The sequence below is a fragment of the Calonectris borealis genome, chromosome 27, assembly GCF_964195595.1.
Source record: "Calonectris borealis chromosome 27, bCalBor7.hap1.2, whole genome shotgun sequence".
NCBI lineage: Eukaryota > Metazoa > Chordata > Aves > Procellariiformes > Procellariidae > Calonectris > Calonectris borealis.
Window position 1 is genome coordinate 5,802,663 of NC_134338.1, and position 17,346 is coordinate 5,820,008.

At 40.6% G+C, this 17,346-nt stretch overlaps 1 protein-coding gene across 7 annotated transcripts in view; it reads right to left on the reverse strand.

Annotated features, from left to right (window-relative positions):
* The window catches only part of SLC23A2 (solute carrier family 23 member 2), a 71,490-nt gene that overhangs the window by 24,846 nt on the left and 29,298 nt on the right, over positions 1-17,346 (reverse strand). For 6 of the 7 annotated variants that reach the window (XM_075174877.1, XM_075174876.1, XM_075174878.1 and 3 more), the window contains 4 exons: positions 8,794-9,079; positions 8,013-8,111; positions 1,526-1,642; positions 144-301 (listed from right to left, as the gene is read on the reverse strand). In XM_075174877.1, coding sequence (XP_075030978.1) covers positions 144-301; positions 1,526-1,642; positions 8,013-8,111; positions 8,794-8,925 — 506 coding nt within the window. In that variant the 5' untranslated portion in view covers positions 8,926-9,079. Of the gene's footprint in view, positions 1-143; positions 302-1,525; positions 1,643-8,012; positions 8,112-8,793; positions 9,080-9,469; positions 9,723-10,539; positions 12,856-17,346 lie in introns of those variants that run through there. The other variant, XM_075174875.1, reaches the window with a different exon arrangement.

The window sequence follows — 17,346 nt, forward strand, 5'->3', positions numbered from 1 at the left end:
TTTCCCTAACTGCCCTGTATTTGACCTGCTATCTTGTGTTTCACGTTTATCCTTTGAAAATAGACTAACTACCTCTTGGAAATCCCAACAGATGTCTAGTCTTATTACCATCTCAACAACTAGAAACAAGTCCCAAATCTTACCTGCACCCGAAAGTTGTTTGTAACAACGTAGTGATGCCCACGCAGAAGAAAATGGTCCCAATCAACTGGCTGGTAGCCCACTGGTCAAACCCAACACACATGGCATCAGCTAGCAAAAAGGGCACTGCTATAGTTCCACTGAAACATGTTAAGTAATGCTGTGAAGAGAAAAATGGTTTGTTAATACCGCAGCCAATATTAATAAGTAAATAAATTTATGATCATTTTTTCTTTTGCATTGGATAGATATTTTTGCTTTTGAATTATCCACCAAAGCTCTCACTTCCTGGTCCTAAGCATTTCTTCAAGTATCTTCCTTCCATGTCGAGCTACCACTAGCCTGTTGCTAATGATCGCTCTTTCTGTGGGATAAGCTAGGTTATTTACATAGCTACATGGCTACTGTTCTTGATGAGGAGGTATCTAGGTAACTGTGCTGAAAACAGCTTCTAACTCAGAAAAGCAGATAAATAACTCCATTCACTTTCAACCATGTGAAAAACCATTAGCTTACAAATGAACTTAGAGCACACACAAACCAGGCTGCAAATAAGCTCACAAGTACCAGAAATTAAGTACTCATTAATTCTTTTTCAATCCAAATACATTAAGCAAACAAACAAACACGAGTCACCATATTCGACAATGCAAGTAAAAATATAATCCCTACAGAACTGCCTGTCCTCAAGGAAAGGCAGAAATAAAAAGGATGCTTTGGAATGTATTTGTTTGGAGATCTCAACATACTTTACAGATATTAACAAATTCTCAGCATTCCTGTGGGACAGATATTATTACCGTTTGAGAAAGAAAGGAGATGAAACAAGCTGTTCCGCTTCACACAACTGAGTGGCTGAGCTGGTGGCAGGGTCCGTGTCACCACTGCAGTCCTACTCACTGCAGGAAGCACACGCTCCCGCTCCAAGGAGTGCAGAATTTGCCTGCCCCGCTTTCTAGCGAGCCTACAGGTCCAGGATGATGCTATCAAGCTCGCAGAATTGAAGTGACTACAGTAGCAGCTTTAATATTCAAAATTTCAGGACTAAACCATTATCTCTCTCCATCTTTAATTCCAGAGGTGCCAAATGTCACTTTCTGAAGCTTACCACTTAGCATTTGCTCACTTACTAACAGCTGCTTAGAGGACTAAATATTGAAGTGAATCTCACAAATGCATAAGCCAGCAAACAATAACATTGATCATTATCAACACAGTAATCTTTGTGATCAACTTCCCAAGAAACTATCTTAACACTTCCTTCAAACTCGTGAGAGCATGCAAAGAAAATTACCACATACACAAATGCAATAACCTACACAGAAAATGCTAAACAACCTTTAAAAGTTACAGAGAAAAATACTGTAACTGTTTCGAAACATACCTGTAACCCCAAAAATATGCAGAGATACCAAGGAGGAACATCTTCAATAGTGTAAATCATGTCAGTTCTCTGTGCGTCTAAACTGCCACTGCTGTCCAGCGTCTCTGCCAGAGAGCTCTATTTTGATAGGGACGGTAGAAAGGTGGGGAGGGTAAAAAAGTGGGGGAGGACACAAAGGAGACAACAGTAGGTTACTGTTACATATGAATAAACTGAATTTGAACTATCAGGCAATTCCCAGATACTCCAAGGCTGGTATAATACTCCCAAGCAATGCTGATATGTTACATTTTTAAAGTCTTTTACCTCTGATGACGAGCTCATCTCCAGCTACAGCTACTGAACTTGTACCACACACATTCACTTCCATAAGCCGTTCCCTGCTTATTTATACTAACACAACAATTGATCGTTTATGATATAACTGATCTGGCAGCCAAAAGGTGCCCAAAAAAAGGGATTATGGTGACAAAACTGTTTATTAAAGAAAGAAAGCGGAGGAAAGAAAGAAAGCGGAGGAAAGAAAGAAAGCGGAGGAAAGAAAGAAAGCGGAGGAAAGAAAGAAAGCGGAGGAAAGAAAGAAAGCGGAGGAAAGAAAGAAAGCGGAGGAAAGAAAGAAAGCGGAGGAAAGAAAGAAAGCGGAGGAAAGAAAGAAAGCGGAGGAAAGAAAGAAAGCGGAGGAAAGAAAGAAAGCGGAGGAAAGAAAGAAAGCGGAGGAAAGAAAGAAAGCGGAGGAAAGAAAGAAAGCGGAGGAAAGAAAGAAAGCGGAGGAAAGAAAGAAAGCGGAGGAAAGAAAGAAAGCGGAGGAAAGAAAGAAAGCGGAGGAAAGAAAGAAAGCGGAGGAAAGAAAGAAAGCGGAGGAAAGAAAGAAAGCGGAGGAAAGAAAGAAAGCGGAGGAAAGAAAGAAAGCGGAGGAAAGAAAGAAAGCGGAGGAAAGAAAGAAAGCGGAGGAAAGAAAGAAAGCGGAGGAAAGAAAGAAAGCGGAGGAAAGAAAGAAAGCGGAGGAAAGAAAGAAAGCGGAGGAAAGAAAGAAAGCGGAGGAAAGAAAGAAAGCGGAGGAACTAAGTAGAAGGGTCAACAATGGCTATTTTCAAAGCAGAATGGCTATCCTTGCATAAGAGACCGAAATCACAGGCAAGAAAGTTCCTCATTATGGTAATTGCTTCCCTGCTTAATTCTTACTCAATTCCAATCTTGGTTAACCTTTTTTAGGCACAAGATTTATTATTTTTGCTTCCACCCCACATTCAAGCAGTCCAGAAAAAGGCTAATCATTATAACTGAATACATCCACGGCCAATTTGTATTAGTCAAGCGGACTTCCTCCAAACCTACAGGAATTTAAGCAAGACCACATTCTGGCCTACCATGTGCCCTAATTTGCAGAGAGCTAACAGACAACTGACCACACATATACACGCATCAAAATCCCTGCAGATTTGCCATTAGAACAAGATTCAGCTCAATCATTTCTTCTTTACAACTTAAGTGGAATCATTTCATTCAAACGCTCTGGCTTTGAAATTCCTGAGAACAAAAACACAATGCTCCAAAGCCCAAATACCAACAACAAAAGCAGGAGGAAGTATCAGATTTTATAATTTCAGCTCAACTAACCAAAAAATACCTTATATAACTACTGTTCTGACCTAATCCACACTGGAACATAACAAACTCATGTGAAGTAGCCTTACACAAAGACCGGGAACTTTGCCAGACTCGTGACTTTGCCTCAAATGATCTTTACTTCTTCAAAAATCACAACACATCCACTGATTATGCTTAGATAATCTCCACTTGGTTTATCATCTACAAGGTCAGGGAAGCCAAACTGACCCATGGTACCTCCCTCTTACCTCCGATTTCTGTTGGGAAAACAAATGCCACCGGGTTAATTCAAATTCAGGGAGTGTAAATGACTACGCCGCTATGGTAAGGTCGAGGGTATTACAATGGAAAAGCAAAATATAGAAACACTAATTTCAGAAGACTCTCTTAAACAATGTTAAGCACCAAGCAATCTGCTCACCAGGATTAGTTTAAATAAGGTACAGGTCCTAAACAGAGGAATAAGGGAAATGGTTCACTGCACAACTCACCTCACCCATTTGCACCACCAAGGTAATTTTTTCATTGACTGAAAAATGAAAGACCGCTCTCACTAAAAAACAACAAATAAAAAAACCCAGGAACTTGAGTTTTAGAGCTTCACCTCATACTGGAGGGAGAGCACTGAGCAGCAGTAAACCTCTACACATCTTGTCTGTAACCGGAACTTGAGAAAAAATGTGTACATCCTCATGTCAATGCAATTATGTGTAGATCCAAGGCAGGGCACAAAGTGGCTGACCCACAAAGACAGGCAGAAGGAAGAAGACTCAACAGTCTTCCTGGATAAATAGCAGGACATTTATCATCACTAGAGGCTTCTTCCAAGAATTTGCTCAGGAAAAGATTCACCCAGAGAAACTCCTGTGATACCTTCTGTTGTTACAAAGCAGTTTTGTTAACGTTTTCCCAGAGACTATACAAACACACACACACACGTATATAAAAAAATACATATGCGTGTACGATGGCCTCACCTCTCCTCTATTTCACTGCAACATACGCTCCATCTAAGAACTTTGCTCACCAGTGATACTGCCTGTTTATTCAACATTTGGACTAAGAGGTCATCATACACTTTCAGAGAGGCAGAGGTCATGAAGGAAAAGTAAGAATGGTTACGAAATCTGCTCGCGAGGTAGGAACAGAGAGGTACCAGCAGAAATTAACTGTTTGCTTCATGAATCACGTCAGCATTAGCTTGCTGAAGCCACCCAAATAGCAGCACAGATTTAGGAGAAGAAACTATGGACAGTTCCCCACCTGACTGCAGTGTGAAAAGATAAAACACTTACCACCGTGCACTGAGCAACCTGCATTACTCCTTCCAAGGACAGACAGAAATGGGATTTTCAAAGTTCATGATGTTCCCATGCAGAATACCAGATTCTCTAAAAATCCAGTAAGTGATTTGTGCAGATTGGTGGCTCTGCCTTTGAAAACCCATCTTCTGGCCTCTTTTTCTGGCTTTTCTAACTTTGTCAGACCAATATCCAGCAGCTACCTAACTGTTCCACTTAGTGCCGAACACTAATTTTTCTTCATAGGACTACAGAGGTTGCATCAAGTACATTCCTTAACCTTTCCACCTGCTATTATATTATATCACCTGCTATTATATTATATTTTATTTTATTATGTTCCCCCTCATCTTTGGGCAGCAGAAATCAGAAACGGTGACCTGTTTCTACCAGGAAGACGACGGCGTATGCAGCAAGTTTATTAGTCCTCTCAGAGTTTTTCCTTTATGATTACATTTATGCCTACATTTGCCTGCAAACAAAAAGATCAGCAGGCACCAGGCCTAGGAACAAGTCAACTCGTCCACAGCACGCAGAAAGCTCTCTATGGGCACAGATCGACAACTGCTAACCAATTTAAGCTCTCCTTTAGAAAGTGAAGTCTAAAGATCTTCTAACAGAAGAATTTCAAATTTTAAGGCGTTAATTGTTATAGCAATGTCTGTCCTACACAGCAAAGTGGTCGGATAAAAAAAAAATCCAGGATACTTCTCATTTCTTCCAAAAGCCAGACTTATTCTGCTTTGGAAGAGGAAGCTTTCACCTTCATCAAACCTTTAGCAGATAATGGCTAAAGGGAACCAGCATAAAAGAGACCAAGACCGAACGATGAGGAATTTGAGAACTAGGGTGAGGTCCAGCGATCCTGCTGGTAAGTCACTGGGTAGTCACTGGCCCTTTCGTATCTCGAGTGTGTGCCTGCTGGTTTAATATACTGACTACGTGCTGGTGCTTGCCAAGTATGCCACAGTACGCTGCAGGGAACTGCTGGGAACGAACTGCACCTTTTTGCATGAGATACTGATCAGAGACTAATTCTTTTTTCAATTACTTTTAATTGGCCAAAAGTGGGACAACACAAAAATGAAAAAAAGCACAGAATAAGTAAAAAAAGGGGGGGGGGGGGGAAATGAGACAGAGATAAAGGTGGAGCAAAACTGCTGGAGGGGAACCAAACCAACAAACCCACCCCAAAATCCAAAGAAGCAAACCCCAACAGCAGTGCAAGATGAAGGCTCTGTTATCAAGTACTAGTGTGAAGGACCAAAAGAAAACTGATTAGCTGCGGGGAATAAGGCCTTTAGAGAAATACCTTAAATAAAGAGGTATAAATACCTTAAATAAAGAGCCGACAACATATTCAAATTAATTCTATTAAACAATAGTTCTGAGGGAACTGGGGTTGTTTAGTCTGGAGAAGTTGCGCCAAGGGAGGTTCAGATTGGACATCAGGAAAAATGTCTTTACTGAAAGAGTGGTCAGGCCTTGGAACAGGCTGCCCGGGGAAGTGGTTGAGTCACCGACCCTGTAAGTATTTAAAAGACGTGCAGACGAGGCGCTTAGGGACATGGTTTAGTGGGCATGGGGGTGTTGGGTTGACGGTTTGGCAACTGTTGACATGCATATGTCTGTAATGGCTCATTTTTGGAGCATGCTCAGACTAGCATGGAGAGAGACAATCTGATAAAAGCCTTGAGCAAAAGGTGGTCTTTTCCAACCTTAATGATTCTAATAAGCAACATAGTATTGTTTATTTTATAGGGATGCAACAATACAGTTATTTCTCATCTGGGCTAATAATTTATTGTTTCAGCGAACAAATATTGCGAGACAATGTAAGCATTGGGCATCCTCCAGCAATTAAGTACGTTTCAGCCCCCTTTGTTAAAGGCTTTTTATTCAAGGTCTTTCATTTGCTTTTTTGGTGAATGATCTCTCAAGAGGAATGGAAAGCCAAGAACAAACATGCTTCATGCACACGCTTATTTTAAGTGAAAAGCAGGAGGTTTGCCTAGATTACCAGAAATACTATCTTAATACATGAGGCTGTTAATTGCTACAGCCCCTCCTTTCACTGTTCATTCATTGTAAGCCACAGCAAAGCTTTAACTCAAGCAGATTTGGTTGACTAAAAGCTCATGGTCTCTTTAAGGTGAATTATCATCCGTCGTTTACAGTTCAGATCACATGGATCAAGTGGAAGAGAGAAAAATATACGTTTGGTAAAAACAGGCCATGAAGACATGCTTTAATGTCTAGAGATCGCTAATCTTAGTTGCACAATTTCATCCCAACACCTTTTGCTCAAGGCTTTTATCAGATTGTCCCTCCCCACGCTAGTCTAAGCATGCTCCAAAAATCAGCCATCACAGACATATGCATGTCCAGTTGCCAAAATTTGTCCATTAAAATACCAGCATGATCAAGATGGTAGTAGAGACGTATTTGAGACATACAGGCAGGCGATCTGTAAGAGACAGAGTATATGAAGGGACATGGTGACATTCATAACATTCTTCTAAAACGTAACGCTAAGACCTCTGTCAGAATCACCTGTTCAGGGCACATTTTAAATCTGAAATTCAGAAGTGAATTTTGATGTCCGAGTTAGAAAGCCTTAACTACACCCTTTGGTATCATCCTTGCCCCAACAGAAGTTACAACCTCAAAGAAGTGAGCATCACGATACTCTTGCTTGGAACCAAGAGAGTTTTTACTTGTTTCAATTAGGACATTTGAAAAATTTGGTCAAATTGAGGCGTTTCGGAGATAACGCTTAACCACAAAGCCAATTAGATATAAAAATTTCAGAAGAAGGTGCTGTTTGGATTTACTGTCATCCTCTTCCTTATTTTAAAGAAAAGCTTAGATTCACACTGTCTCTTCTTGCAAGATTATTATTGAACAGGCTTGAGGAATGATGGAGTTGAGAAAAAAGCTGGAAAAATCACAACAAAATTGGTCTCCTTTGAGGTCTCAACTGGGTGTTTCTGAATAGCTAAGATACAATCATCGTTATCCTAAGGAAAAATGTTCAACGGTTTTTATGAAAGACCTGAACTTCGTTCACAAAGATGTCGCTAAATAATAATAAGCAGCCCCTTACCTGAAAGAAGGATTAGAAAAATTAAGTTTATGAGGTTGGAGCTTGGAAGAAATTGGGAACGAGAGTAGGAAATATCCCACTTTTGAAGGTGCTCAACACCACCAGTTTACTTGACTCAATGCAGAAAAAGTTAAGAACTGAAGAACAGAACAGAATGACCTTATCAGGGAAACCATGCAAAAGGCCAATGGAAATGAAGAAATAAAAAAATTGCATATTATGAATTTTGGCGGCAGGTCAAAGTGCATTAACTGCTTCTAACATTTGCCGAGTCATTCCCCGCATTCTGCAACCAAACCGTGTGACCAGAAGAGTCATGAGGACAGAACACCCCCAAGCCTGATCTGAATCTAAAAGTCAGCATGTTTGATTAGAGAAAGAAAATCTCGCAGCCAAGTAAAACTAGTGGGGACTAATAATAAAACTGAAAAAGCAAGAACGAGTTCTCACCTAGAAGGAAACCACTACATACCTTTTCTGCTATGCCATTTTCTGTAGTATAGATGGCCATCAACTCTGTGTCTTCTGTATCCTGATCACCGCTGGATGTTGCTCCACCGTTTATCACGACCTTAAAAATAAAACAAAGAAACACAAGGTCCTAAAATAAAGATTTTCCCTGCAATCATACCTCATGTCACTCAGTTTTCTCCCTTGGCACCTGACATCTGCCTTTGACATTTTGTCAGAAAACGTTACAAGCATGGCAAGCAATCATTTCTGTAACAGCAGGTCTAGGAACGTACAGAAACTTGCAAAACATCGCGTAGAGCTCCTCAAAGCCTGGGCAGTGTCAACTGAGGGTGGGGGGGAAACCAACAGCAGACTGGTTGGAAGAGTTCTGAAGAGGCAAACACGTACAACAGGATGTTACAACTGAAAATCTGAGTAACTAAAAGACGACAAGCCAATGTTTCCTTGCTGTTGCCTGCTACTCTTAGTCAAGCAACTCAGGACACACCGCGGGCTGGTGCATTCTGCAGTAGGACAGTTAATTGTTCTAATCGTGAACTAATCACTGTTCTAATCAGGGAATCGCACGTCCTGTGAACAGCACCGCTTTGGAGAGCAGATGTGAAATAACTACAGACAACATAACTGACCATGTTTATATATAAATAATTACAAGTGGCAAAAGAGGTTTTACTAACTGCTTGTGGAAATAAAGGTTTTGTACAAGATGGTTAGAACAAAGCATTATTCACTGATTCACACTGAGCTTGACTATGTAGTACCCTGAAAGTTTTACTTACAGGCAGGGTGAAAAAGGTGGGATGTTTAGATTCATCCTCATATTTGCCTTCTGTTGAGCCTCCCGCCTCCACTGATTTCGAAGTGGTATTCTTACCAATCCCCATCGTTTCCAGAATGTCAAGGACTTGCATACAGTACCCAAGTGGATGCTTCTGAGATGACAGGCCAAGTACTAAGGACAATTTCTTATTTAAACAGCAGCACCTCCAGGAATCACAAAAGTGCTCAGTAATCCAGCTGGGACATTAGAGTTGCTTTTTTAAGTATCGTCAGCATCAATGGCACCTAGAATTGAAGAGAGAAATTAATTTTTTCTTGATTACCTAAGATATATGTACAAACACACATGCCCCGCAGCCTTGTTTCAATTTCACAGTCACTTCTACAGAACTTTTGGGAACAAATTACGCCTGTACTCCAGCTACGCAGCGATGTAGAACAGCTTGCTATTGAACATCCATTGCAAACAATACTTGTGCTTCTTCAAAGAGTGTAAATTCATAGACCTACTCACAAGTTCACCTCTGTATAACTAAATCCTTCCTTTTAAAACAACTTATTTTTAAATAAAAAGCCTCCAGGAAGCTTAGACTAGATGGACCGTGAAGCACACCTGACTTTCAGTGAGCCTATTTCAGACAGACAGAAACAGCCCTTTCTGCTGAACACCCTTACCTGAAATTATCCCAGTTGCGCGAGGGACGTTCAAAGTAATCTGCCTGATGATGTTGAAGCAATCACGTCAGGATAAAACCCTGCATTTTAATTAGTATCACTACAATGTTGGCACAGGAACAGGAAAGATTGTACAGCTTACTGGTTCTCTTTTGTTTTCCCAGATGGGTCACTACAGTATAGTTTTCCCACAGTTGCTCCTTAAATTAGACCTTCCGGTCCACGGTCATCCACACTTTTGCCATTTCCAAGACTAAGGAACATGAATTAACAGATTTGAACTTAAACTTCCCACAGGACAGCATAGAAAATTCTGCAGCAAATGGAGTTTTGCAACCTGTGGTTACTGAGCTTCAAAAAAGAAAGTGCAGCTGCAGATAGCTGCGGATGAAACAAGCTAAGCTACGGATGAAAGTACATGATAGAACCTGAAAAATGGCCTTTTCAAAAATCATATCAAGCGAAATTTTCTGCAAAACCAGGAACACAGTCAAGCAGCAAAACCCACTGCACACTGGCGTTACTTCAAAAGCAAGTTAATGACATTTCCAACTTAACTGCTAGAGGTGGAAACGCAGCTAATGGACATTCAAAAAACACAGAAAGCAAAAAAGTAGGGTTTGGTTTTTTTCTCAAGCCTCCCTTCCAAAATGCTGCTCAGGAAAATGCCAGCAGCTTGAATGTCTACTGTAATTGCAATAATAATGAAACTTGACAAAGACCCTTCTGCTAGGGTCAATTTAGGACTGTTTGAAAAATTACCGAGCACTAATATTTTAGAACCTCTTAATAGCTGTTAATTGCCCATTCGCTAGAAAATTCTGGTTACTTCAGGTGAAAGAGATATTAATCTTTCAAAGCGATGTAACTTTTCAAGAGAGAAAATATACGTACCTAAGAAATACTACTCAGGCACTGAGATACCCTTAAATCAAAACGGAATGGAAAGTAGTGCCTTCAAACAGGGGTTTAATTAAGATTTGTTTCTTAAAGTAAATATTAAGATAGCATAATTACTTATTTCTCACTTGAACTTAAGGCTAAAGTAGAAGACTAGTTTGAGTACTCACCGTCATGCCATTCTGAAAAAAAGGCATTCCCATTTTTACAACAACCACAGACGTCCCCTTCAAAAGTGCAAATCTCCAGACACGAACGGCAACTTTAAATTAGTTTGTCTGCTTCTGAGTTTGTGCACAGATAACTGGCGATGCCTCCTCAAATCTTTATAGGAACGTTCGTCTCAAAGCTGCCTATGCAGGTCTGAGAGGTGACGTGAACAGGTTAGAGAGGAGGAAGAGACAGATTCTGGTTAAAGGTTTGGGGGGCAGTGAGGGTGTCTGGACTGGGTTTTTTTTTTGAGGGGTTTTGTTTGCTTTTACTGTAGAGGCACGAGTGGGTTTTTTTAAGCACACCAAAAAAAAGAAAAAAGAAAAGAATTTGCCTTTTTCTGTCAATGTAGACATATTTTATTCTCCAAGAAAATCAGTGATGGAGACAGGCGTAGTTTACTCTGGCAGCTTTATCATCTCAGATTGGAAAGGAAAAGGGAAAGGGCAGAATTACAGCTCCCTAACAAATGCAGCCATGCCAATAAAACACCAGTGTAAGAGTTACACCAGCAGGAGACCTGCCATTCAGGAGATCTGGTTTAAGGTATTCTGGCACGATAAGCTGCTTAGTTAGCATTAACTAGCATCTCCACTGATGCAAAAGAAAAGACCATATAATCCTATTTTACTTCGCGTTGCAAAACAGTAAGACTGCTATCTTCTCAAAGATGATGTGATCATTCCCCAGAAATTGTTCTTGAGAATTACATCAGGAGAGCATGCAAATAAGCTGTGCCTTGTATTAATTCTTGAGAGCTGAAACACAATAGCTAGAAGGATAGTGTTTGGATGAGGGTTCCCAGATGATGACGAAAGATCGATTCCAAATTAACAGGCAAAAATAGCCTCATCTGCTACTTTTCCTAGAGAGAGCGAGTGTGTGTTTGTGTACACACATATACATGCACACAAACACTACACATACCTGAGTCGGGGGGAGGGGGGGTGCAGTCCAAAGAAAATGAGGAGAACAAATTTCCAAACTCTTCTTGCTTCTACTCAGCAATTAAACTTGCACTTAATGGCACAGATGATCATCAGAGATTTTCAGAATACTGTTATTCTGCAATCAGACGTGTCAAATTGAAAGAGAAATCTTTAGGCAGCAAGAGATCAGGTTATCTGAAAGATATCATTCTTCTTTATGGGACCTCTTATCCCACCAACCGAGCATAGCTAAACAAGATGACTCAGACATTTTATAGCCCTCCGTAACAAATCTAACTGATCAGAAGCTGAAAAGTCATGTAAAAAGAGATAAAACTCATTCAACATCAGCTAGGTACACACCGTACAATGAATTATCTGCCGCCTTGGATCAAATGGAAAGGCTAGAAGTGAAATTTCCACCAGGATACTGATTAACATTCATCTCTTTCTATGCCAAATTATCTTCAGTGCTCATACATGATTAACCCAGGAAGGCCAAAAGCTGACATGGGTTTACAATGCTTTAGATAAGATTAGTATCTAGACAAATAGCCTACTGCAGGGGACAGTCCAGGTGCAAGTGCACAAGAGGAAAACCCTCCTAGCCGGGGAAAGGCCACTCTGCAGCGCTGACACGCTTGCCTTTTCTCCGACACACAAATCTTCTTCCAGATTTGGTACCACCGGGACAGGACACAAAGCTACAGGAGTGTCTGGTTTGACACAACATGGTAGTTCTTACACTTTGCATTTTCATGACTACTAATACCACATTTTCTATTTTACCAAGCAAGGGAGCTCCTATTTTGCTTAAACAAGTTACAATGCATTTCAAAGTTGCATCATCATCAGAGATGGAGATCTACAATGCAAGACTGTAATTAAACGTACTTTTCTTTTTCCTCCTGCAGTTTCTGCCTGTAAGTCATTACTCTGGAACTTCTATCACAAATAAAAACGTTCACTGAAGTATACAACAAAGGTTTTCCTGCAGAGAAATCTGCCCATATACCAAGACAGGCTGCATGAAAAGCTTCTATTTCACAAGGTACCAAACTGCATGCAAATCTGTCTGAAAAATAATTTGAAAACTCATCTCGTACTAGATTTAAGAGTTAACTTGGGCAGGACAGAAGATACAGATATACATAAAGAGCTTATTAACATGGAAAGGAAAAATGGACCATGAACCCCGTTAAAGGAGTAGTCAATTGTAATATATAAGTCTTCTCGCTGGCAAGCATTGTTTTCTTTAAAAGCAGGATCATTTGATACAGTTTTTGGCTGAACCACACTAAAAATGTTCCCTACTTTTTCATATTAGTTTGAGACTACCCAGTAACAACTACAAAAGACAAATAAACAAAAAATTCAGATTTGCTGTGATGGCATTCATCTCTACAGTGCTATGTCTGAGGGCCTTTAACATCTGAATCCAGAGCTTGGCAAAGCAAAGATTGGGGAAAACAAAAACAATCTGACCTCCAGACTGCAACACACTTGGGGCAATAGGTTGTGGAGGCTTTTTTGTTTGGGTTTGTTTTGTTTTTTTTTTTTTGAACATCCATTAGAAGAGTCAACAATTTGTCAGGTGCTGTCACACTGGCAGCGCCAGAACTGGGAAGCAATGCTGTGTTTAGGATATATTGTCAATACTACAAAGCTTGTCGCCCCACATTTGCAATAAGCAGACCTAGAGGTTAACCCTTTGGAAGAAGCTTAGTCTGGACCTCAGGTCCCCCCACAACTGTCACAATGACTTTCAACTCTGAAAATTACTGGTTTTGCAAAGTGTTAAGAATGATGCAGGTTGTTTTCCCCAGAAGCTTTAAGAGGGAAGCAGCTCTATGTATTTCCTTATTTGCCAAGCTCAAACCAAAAACTTTCTAAAACCATGAGGGTCTTTCCAAATTCCAACTGGATCTCAAATTTCTATCAACTGAACCAGGCCCACCATACAAAGATGTTAGCCAAAATACTTTAGACTTTCCGTATTGATTTGTGCAGCTGCTTTGAGAGGACAGGAGACAGCTGAGCCAGCATAAAGCTGAGCAGATAAACATGAGCAATGGGCACAAAGTTTGAACACAAGCGGCCTGATTTAGTGCTTTGCATGATGGGGCTGCAGCATTTTAGAATTGGTACCAGGTCTCCTAAAACCACAGCCGCACCCAGAAGCTGCTGGACAATCACAAATGTTTTACCGCTCTATAAATTGGCAGAACTGTCTGCAAAGACAAACGGAAATTGGCTGCCTTATAGTTGTGGTTTGCTGTATCGCTTTCCCTCAAACACTAAATTCTGCTGGAGGAGGTCTAGGACACAAGTAAACCAGCTGGTGAAAAAGTTAAAAGGAGAATCCTAGCTAGTCTGAAAGGTAAGTGTATTCCCTCGTATCTCTTAGCATAGAAGAAGTGTCAAACAGAATTAAGTAGTTAATCAGTGCCTGTGGCCCTCTCCCACCTCGACCCTGGAAAATCAGGAACTGACCTACATTCGATGGCCCTATGCTGTTGTGCAAGAGAAATATTCATAAAGGAAGCACAACAGGCGTGGTTATAAAACAAGCTGGCAATGAAACAGCACATTCTTTAGAGCGTGCTGATGGAAAAGCTCCCAGGAGCACTAATATAGGTATGCCACCTGGTAAGCACATGTCGCACCGCCCTGAGGAAGGAGCGACGTCAGATCCAGCCCAGGACCTTTCTGGCTATTACAGATGGCTGAAGAGCCAAGGGAGCTCAGTCTGTTGCATACACTAAGGAGATTAGAATCAAATTAAGGTGACAGCTTAATTACAATCTTCAATTTATTATTTGTAATTAGCTGTCAGACTCATGTGAATAACAACAACTTTTTCCTGCAAGCAGAATGATGCTCAGCCAGAAGCTGTCCAACCTTACATCAACCGAGGTTAGCTTCACCTAAATTCTAAATAAATTCAAAACACTTGAGGCAAATAACCTGAACTGCAGCAGTACATCTGGAGTTCCACCACCTCCGATGGCAGTTTCAAGTGTTTGGCATCTCTGAAACTCAAGCACACGATGTATTTAAATACAAAGCAAGGCATCCTCTATGTCTGAGATCACATTTTTGGCAATAGACACACGACAGAGATGCGGAAAGGGACTCGGACTCCCTGCAGAATATTAAAATATTAATTAAAATATCCCTCAGAATATTTTATTCTTAAAACGTACCAAGTCTGAGCAAAAGATAAAACCAGTTTTAAAATCCACTTCATTTGCTCATACCCAATACTGTGAGCACTGCAGAGCTGTTTCTGGAAAGGGCACGCTGCAGGCTGCGACTAAAGATAAATTCTCAGTTCCTGTAGCGTCAGACAGCTATGAAGAATTTAAGCCAATAACAAATGCACCACATTTACTTTGTTTAGTTTAAGAAAGTGCACTTAGGTCAAGCAGCTAATACTATTCCACAGCACTAGGACATATTAAAGAAAAACTGCATGCTGCGGGACGGAGCCGCTTACAGTTTGGTGGCCAGCCAGCGTTCACCAAGAGACACGGAGAAGGGGGACAGGCAGACACGCGGCTCAGATCGGCACAGGAGTATCCAGGGAGATGCAAGTGGCTGCAGAAGGCGGCAGGATGGATGCCAAGAGATCAGGGAAGTTTTGAAAGAAACTCCTGCACCAGACCACTGTATCAAACTGATTAGGGAAACAGGAGTGCTTCTGTGCTTTCAAGACTGGCAATGCAGACAATTAAGGAGTTCTGTGGAGGCTCCAACTAGACAAGTTTACTTACAGGGTACAGCTACCCCTGGGCAGACACACAATTCAACACAAAAGCAAGGCAATTCTCTATTAATCATGGAACAGCAGCATTCTCCAGATTGCTATTGGCTCTAGTTAAGCCTGTTGCACAAAATTTCTGTACTGATTTTGTGCCATTAAGGTATTAAAAAGCAAAGACTCCTCTTCATGTTATTAGACACACCTTGTCTTCTGTGCATCAGATGAGAGCCACAGGCACTGTGGTTTGTATTTACGTGTGTCCTTACTTTTACAAGTCCTGAGTTATGCTATTTTTACACTACAAGAACCTTAGAAGAAGATTCCCCCTTTCACTCTCTAGCCTGCCTGCCATAGCAGTTCACATCTGCTATTTAACAGCATAAATACAGTAAGCTGGAGAAACTTGTTTCTGAGAAATTGTTAAAAATGAAACAATACATTATCAAGGGGTTTTAAAATATTAATAACCAAATTACAAGTGATCAAAAGAGTAGCATCTTTGCTACTCAAAGTTGTCCAAAAAGCTGCTTGATGTTTTCCTACAAAGCAAAAATTCAAAGAATTCATCAGTAAGTATCTCATCAGCGAGGCTAATAAAGCCCAACAAGTACTTAGCATGATGCAATCAAAGTACTGTCTGCAGACCCGCAACCACAAGTTCAATTGCTTCACAGTGCTGGCCACGAGTATTACATCTCCAGATTGGTACTTGGATACAGCGCCCACAAGGTCTTCTACCCCACAAACTGTTCCAGATACGTAGGTGTGCCCAAAGGGCATTTTTTCAACCTTCCAGGGGATTTTGACCATCTTACAGACATGGAAAAAGTTCCACAGCACGTGTGCTTAATCTTCTGTTGCTACATGTAAAAAACATCTTCCCGCTTTAGTCTTAAGTAGAGTTTTTCCTCAGGCTATTTTGAAACTGAGCGTCTTTGGTCTGAAAAATACTCGTGATTTGTCTTTACCAGGCGCCTCTTGCACTCAGAGTTCCTTCCCATGAAATGAAATTGTACTGAAATGCTACCATGTCCTTAAATGCTACAGAGAAGGTTTTCCCTCTCCGCTCAAGAGCGACTACGTCCACGTTAAAAAAGAAAAGTATACTTCAAATTCCTAACGCAACACTTCACAAAACAACATCATTTCCCTTTACCTGCAGCAGAAGCAGACAAAGTACTGCTATTTTAAATATGCCCAAACTTCCTAACATTTAGGTTTTAAAAAACAAGAGTTGATGGGCACTTTAAGAAGTTTCGGTCCCGAGTTAGTTTTTCACTTCACTTCAAAGTACTTCTTCAGAGCACAAACATACTTTTTCTTTGTAGGCACTAATGAATTTTTAAGTAGTTGGTATTTTGACTGCCATCCAGAACAGTATGTCTTAACAACTGACCAACGTTATTAGGGCATGTCTACACAAAGACGCACAGGAAAGTTATGCCGAGCTCAAACCTTCCGTTGATTTAAAGCACATTAGCTAAATCTCATTAACTTCCTGTGTGAATGAGCTTGTTGAGAAGAGGACTTAAATCCAACTGAATGAGATGTTGAACAAAGGATCTCACAGCTTTCAAAAACTACATGTTGGGTTACTCAAATTATTAAAGAGTTTATTTAGGCTGTGATTCTAAACAAAAATACCTGAAATACAAGCATTTCCAATAAGTATCGATCAAACCATTATGGGTCAAGCCGTGCCTCACTCATCTTTCACCCCATTACTCTCTCATTTTATTGTTCCAATAGGCAACAGTTTTGCCAAATGTCTGTGCAGCATGTGCGCCACCATCCACAGGAGATCCCATCAATGTGTATGCAACGGTCTGCGTTAACAGAGTCCTAACGAAAGACCAAGAAAGAAGTATACAGAAGAAGCCATAAGATTACCTTTCAAAGAAGCGTAAGCAAAATCTAGGAGATAACAATTTTACAGCTTGACATCAAGCGACTGATATCAAATGACACCTGCAGTGTTCTCTAGATAGCAATGACGCTCATGGTAAATAAAAATGAAAGTGTATCACTGTTCTTTATAAAACACATCACTACTTTATAGTCTTACTCGCAGC